A 4104-nucleotide genomic window follows, 5' to 3' on the forward strand; every position below is an offset into this window, starting at 1 on the left:
ATTAGGCTCAAAAGATTCGTCTCGTCGTGTACATCCAAACTGTGTAATTAGTTTTGTTATTTAATTACATTTAGTGCTCCATATATGTGTTCAAAGAGGAGGTGAAATTTTTTGGGAACTAAACGGCCCTTAACTACCTAGGGTCAAAAGACCAAGAAGGAAATTAAGGGGGGGAAAAGAACACAAAGCGCCCTAGAAATCCTTGTCATAAAAGCTCTACGAAAGCGAACGCCTCAAAGTACAGACTAGAAAGGAAAAGAAAACGAATCGTTTTTTTTTTCTAATCACACCATCAATCTCCCCCCTTCCCGCTTACCGTCTTGTTGTAGATAGGCTTGCAGTAGCTTTCGCCTCGTCATCACTTGCCGAAAATGCCCCTGCCAACTCTGCACGCTGCTCCATACAAAGAGGCCTGGCGGCGCCCAAACCCCTTGCTCACTCGCCCCTCCTCCTCCACTCTCCTCGCTCGCACCAAGCCAGGGGAAGAACACGAGCAGCAGGAGGAGGAAGAAGAAGAAGAAGGGGGAGGAGACCAAGTTATCAGAGCCAAACCCACCATCGCTACCTGCATCAGATTACCGAAACCTCTGCAGAGGGAATAATAATGCCTCCGAGCAGCTACGAGATGGCGGCCTCCATCCTGCTCTGCGCCGAGGACAGCAGCAGCATCCTCGGCCTCGGAGCGGAGGCCGACGAGGAGGTGCTGGCGCGGGGCAGGACGCGTGGGGAGCCTGGCGTGGAGTTCCCGGTCCCCTCCGAGGAATGCGTCGACGGGTTCGTGGAGGCGGAGGCGGCGCACATGCCCCGGGAGGACTACGCCGAGAGGCTGCGCGCCGGGGGCCTGGATCTCCGTATCCGGACGGACGCCGTCGACTGGATTTGGAAGGTGCGTTCCTGACCAGTGCTCGCCGTACATTCTCTTGGAAGTCTTGTCCGCATCGGCCCAGAGCGATGAGTCTGACAGCTGATCTCTATACAGGTTCACGCGTACTACAATTTCAGGCCTCTCACTGCTTGCTTGGCCGTCAACTACCTCGACCGCTTCCTCTCGCTCTACCAGCTCCCAGTAAGAGCCAAATCCTACGAACTGACCAAGTAGCACTCACACACTCTTGCACGATGTATTCCAGTGTTCCATTGCGACAGTAAATGGTATTCATGCGTCCCTCGCCGTTTCAGGAAGACAAGGCCTGGATGACGCAGCTGCTGTCCGTGGCGTGCTTGTCCCTGGCTGCCAAGATGGAGGAGACCTACGTTCCCCCGTCTCTCGACCTGCAGGTGAGAGAGACTGAAGAGTGCAATGCGGATGCATACGCCACACGTTTCAGTGGAGCGCCCCCCGATCGCATCGCGTTGCGGCCATCTGATCTTTGAACATGCTTTGTCGTCCTGATCACTGATGGATATGATCCTGTCTCCGTCGGTCAGGTCGGGGACGCACGGTACGTGTTCGAGCCGAAGACGATCCAGAGGATGGAGCTCCTGGTCCTCAGCACGCTCAAATGGAGGATGCAGGCGGTCACTCCCTTCTCGTACATCGACTACTTCCTCCACCGGCTCAACGGCGGCGACGCGCCGAGCAGGCGCGCCGTCCTGCGATCCGCAGAGCTCATCCTGCGCGTAACCAGAGGTGAGCAAGCAGGGTATTTTCAAGCACAGTTGAGAGATCAACAACGATCGCCCCGCATCGAGCTGACATTGTTCCTGACGTGGAGCAGGGACGCACTGCCTAGATTTCCGGCCCTCGGAGGTCGCCGCGGCCGTCGCCGCCGCCGTCGCCGGAGAAGAGCGCGCCGCAGATATCGACAAGGCTTGCACCCACCGTGTACATAAGGTACGCGTACGTACGTGTACCAGCCCCTGGTGACGACGTCGTTGCGTTCTCGATCGCCAGATTCAGGCATTCAGCCAGCATCTTTCGATGCAATGCGTTGGTGTTGACCACATGCATCGAAGTCGTAGGTTACGACCAACCATAGTACTTGCTTGTCCGGACACGCGCACCGCGGCGCACGGCGCACTGCCCGAAACTCGTGAACCGCATTCACTACGCCTCGTCAGCATGGCAGGCTGCTAACGATTTGGTTTTCGTGCTGCTTTCCGTTGCAGGAGAGGGTGTCGCAATGCCTCGAAGCGATCCAGGCCGCCGTGGCCCTGCCAGCCGGCACCGTGCCGGCACCGCCTAAAACCGAAGGCCGGAGCGGCGGCGGCGGCGGCGGCAGGACCTCTTCCTCCGTCTCCGTGCCGCGGAGCCCCACCGGGGTGCTGGACGCCGGCTGCCTGAGCTACAGAAGCGAGGACACGACGGTTGCCTCGTCGCAGGCAGGCTCCTTTTGCGATGAGAACGACAGCTCCCCGGCCGTTTGCAGCAAGAGGAGGAAGATTAGCAGGTGATTAGCCCAATGATGGACGGATAAAAGGCCCCTCTTCCGTACGCTGATCAATGATCGTCTCCTTGATGAAAGTCAAGTGGTTTTGATTGCACTCACTGACGAGTTTGGTTTTGCTGGGGGGCTTCTGACGCCGTTTTCAAAGGGAGCCCGAAAGGCAAAGGAAGGGCAACCAAAAGCAGGACATTTTGGACATGGTGATCCAGCAAAGACGCCCGGAGGAATAAAGATGTCCTGCGATGGTAGAAATGCACTGAACTTCGTGCTCTTTTCCCAACAGTAGGCGCGCAGCCAGCCGCAATGGCAATGCAAAAAAGGGTGCAAGGTTGACAAAGCTGAGACGGGACGAGACGACCAAGCTAAAGCCGGAGATGTGGACGGGGCGTTGGTGACACAAGGCAATGAACTAGCTAGCGGCGTAGTTTGCTTTGTTCTGTAATTTCCGACCGATTTCCTTTTGTAAAAAGAACAAAAAAAATGAAGAGAGAAACAAACAATTCTTGCGTCAAAATAATCATTTTTTTCCCGAACAACTCCTAACATACTAATCATTAACCGACTGAGATCCAAGAAGCGGGAAAACAAGAATGGAAAGACAGGACCCAGAAGAACTGGGAGCGGGTTTCTTTCAGGGGCTATGAACTATCAACATCAATAATCATCGGTTTTCTCTTGCTTTGTACCACCAAATATTGTTTGACTGCTTGTCTGCAGAGACCGTGGAATTCGGCCCCCTTTTTGAGAAAATAAAACAGAGGCGACATTGTCTGAAACCTCGGGAACACAAGCATGGGCCATAAAAGTAGTGCTAGTGCCATACAGGAGTGCTTGAGAATCTGTCTCTAAAAACTTTTGATGCAAGCTTATGGTCCTCTCTTGATTATTTTGAGTTGTAATGAAAGGTCTAGCAAGTAGCAAGCTTGTCATGCGCTGCATGCAAGGACAGTTAAGTACTGATGGCGCAATAGTACTCCCGATCCAGAGCAGCACCACTGTTAGAAAACACTGAATTCCTCCTGTTCCATGCCACTCAGCCACTGGCCACTGCCCATTGAGGCGGGAAATATGCTTTGACGTTTCTTATCCGGAATTCAGAGCGTACAGTTTGTGCACATGTATACGTTTAGAACAGAGCTGAAATTTGTTCTTCGCGGTTTTGTCACGCTTCGGTGATGGATCTAGGGCGATTACGACTGCTGCTAGTATTCTCCTGCTCCAAGATCATCACATGCATGTGTTTGTGGCTGAGACCCCCGGTTGCACACCACCTACCCCCCGCGGTCAAAGCCTTGGATGAATACACAACGGGCCCGTCAGTCCGGCCGATAAGTTTTCCTATCTTCGGCTTTCCACCAAAGCTGCGAGCCTGCACCGTATCCACTGTTAACAGATACGCCCAACTCAGACTGCAGGCGGGGCGGGTTGCGGCCTGCCACAAACCCTCACAGCTCGTCGCAACTATTTTTTGCGGGTTTGAGGCTACCCATAAGGTTTAGCACGTGGGCAATAAGCAGTTTGTAGATTTTGTGGCAGAAACTCTAAGCCCGCATATCCCGCATGGACAGACAGCTAGCTCGCTTGCTTGAACAGGCAGCTAGCGCTTGCTTGCCCAGTACTAGTCCATTTAATCAACCAATAAGTATCATCTATATTTTCTAAAAATCAATATAAAATAGTGAATGAAAACAAAAGCTAAAAAAGGGCGTTAATAGTT

The 4104-nt window shown here is 53.4% G+C and overlaps 1 protein-coding gene across 1 annotated transcript; it reads left to right on the forward strand.

Annotated features, from left to right (window-relative positions):
• The first annotated feature begins 383 nt into the window (after nt 1-383).
• LOC120660936 (cyclin-D4-1-like) lies at nt 384-2904 on the forward strand. Its single transcript, XM_039939600.1, has 6 exons — nt 384-886; nt 980-1066; nt 1180-1278; nt 1429-1630; nt 1719-1834; nt 2110-2904. Exons 1-6 carry the CDS (start codon nt 605-607, stop codon nt 2392-2394), a joined length of 1071 nt encoding a protein of 356 aa, XP_039795534.1. The 5' UTR covers nt 384-604; the 3' UTR covers nt 2395-2904.
• Nucleotides 2905-4104: the final 1200 nt, after the last annotated feature.

Source organism: Panicum virgatum, chromosome 2N (assembly GCF_016808335.1).
Source record: "Panicum virgatum strain AP13 chromosome 2N, P.virgatum_v5, whole genome shotgun sequence".
Taxonomy (NCBI): Eukaryota; Viridiplantae; Streptophyta; class Magnoliopsida; order Poales; family Poaceae; genus Panicum; species Panicum virgatum.

What these genes read in the sequence shown, in the direction of transcription:
- LOC120660936 (XM_039939600.1), top strand. Translation starts at nt 605, where the DNA reads ATGCCTCCGAGCAGCTACGAGATGGCGGCCTCCATCCTGCTCTGCGCC. An exon ending in CCGTCGACTGGATTTGGAAG is followed by an intron (nt 887 to 979) that starts GTGCGTTCCTGA and finishes ATCTCTATACAG; the next exon opens with GTTCACGCGTACTACAATTT. An exon ending in CCCCGTCTCTCGACCTGCAG is followed by an intron (nt 1,279 to 1,428) that starts GTGAGAGAGACT and finishes TCCGTCGGTCAG; the next exon opens with GTCGGGGACGCACGGTACGT.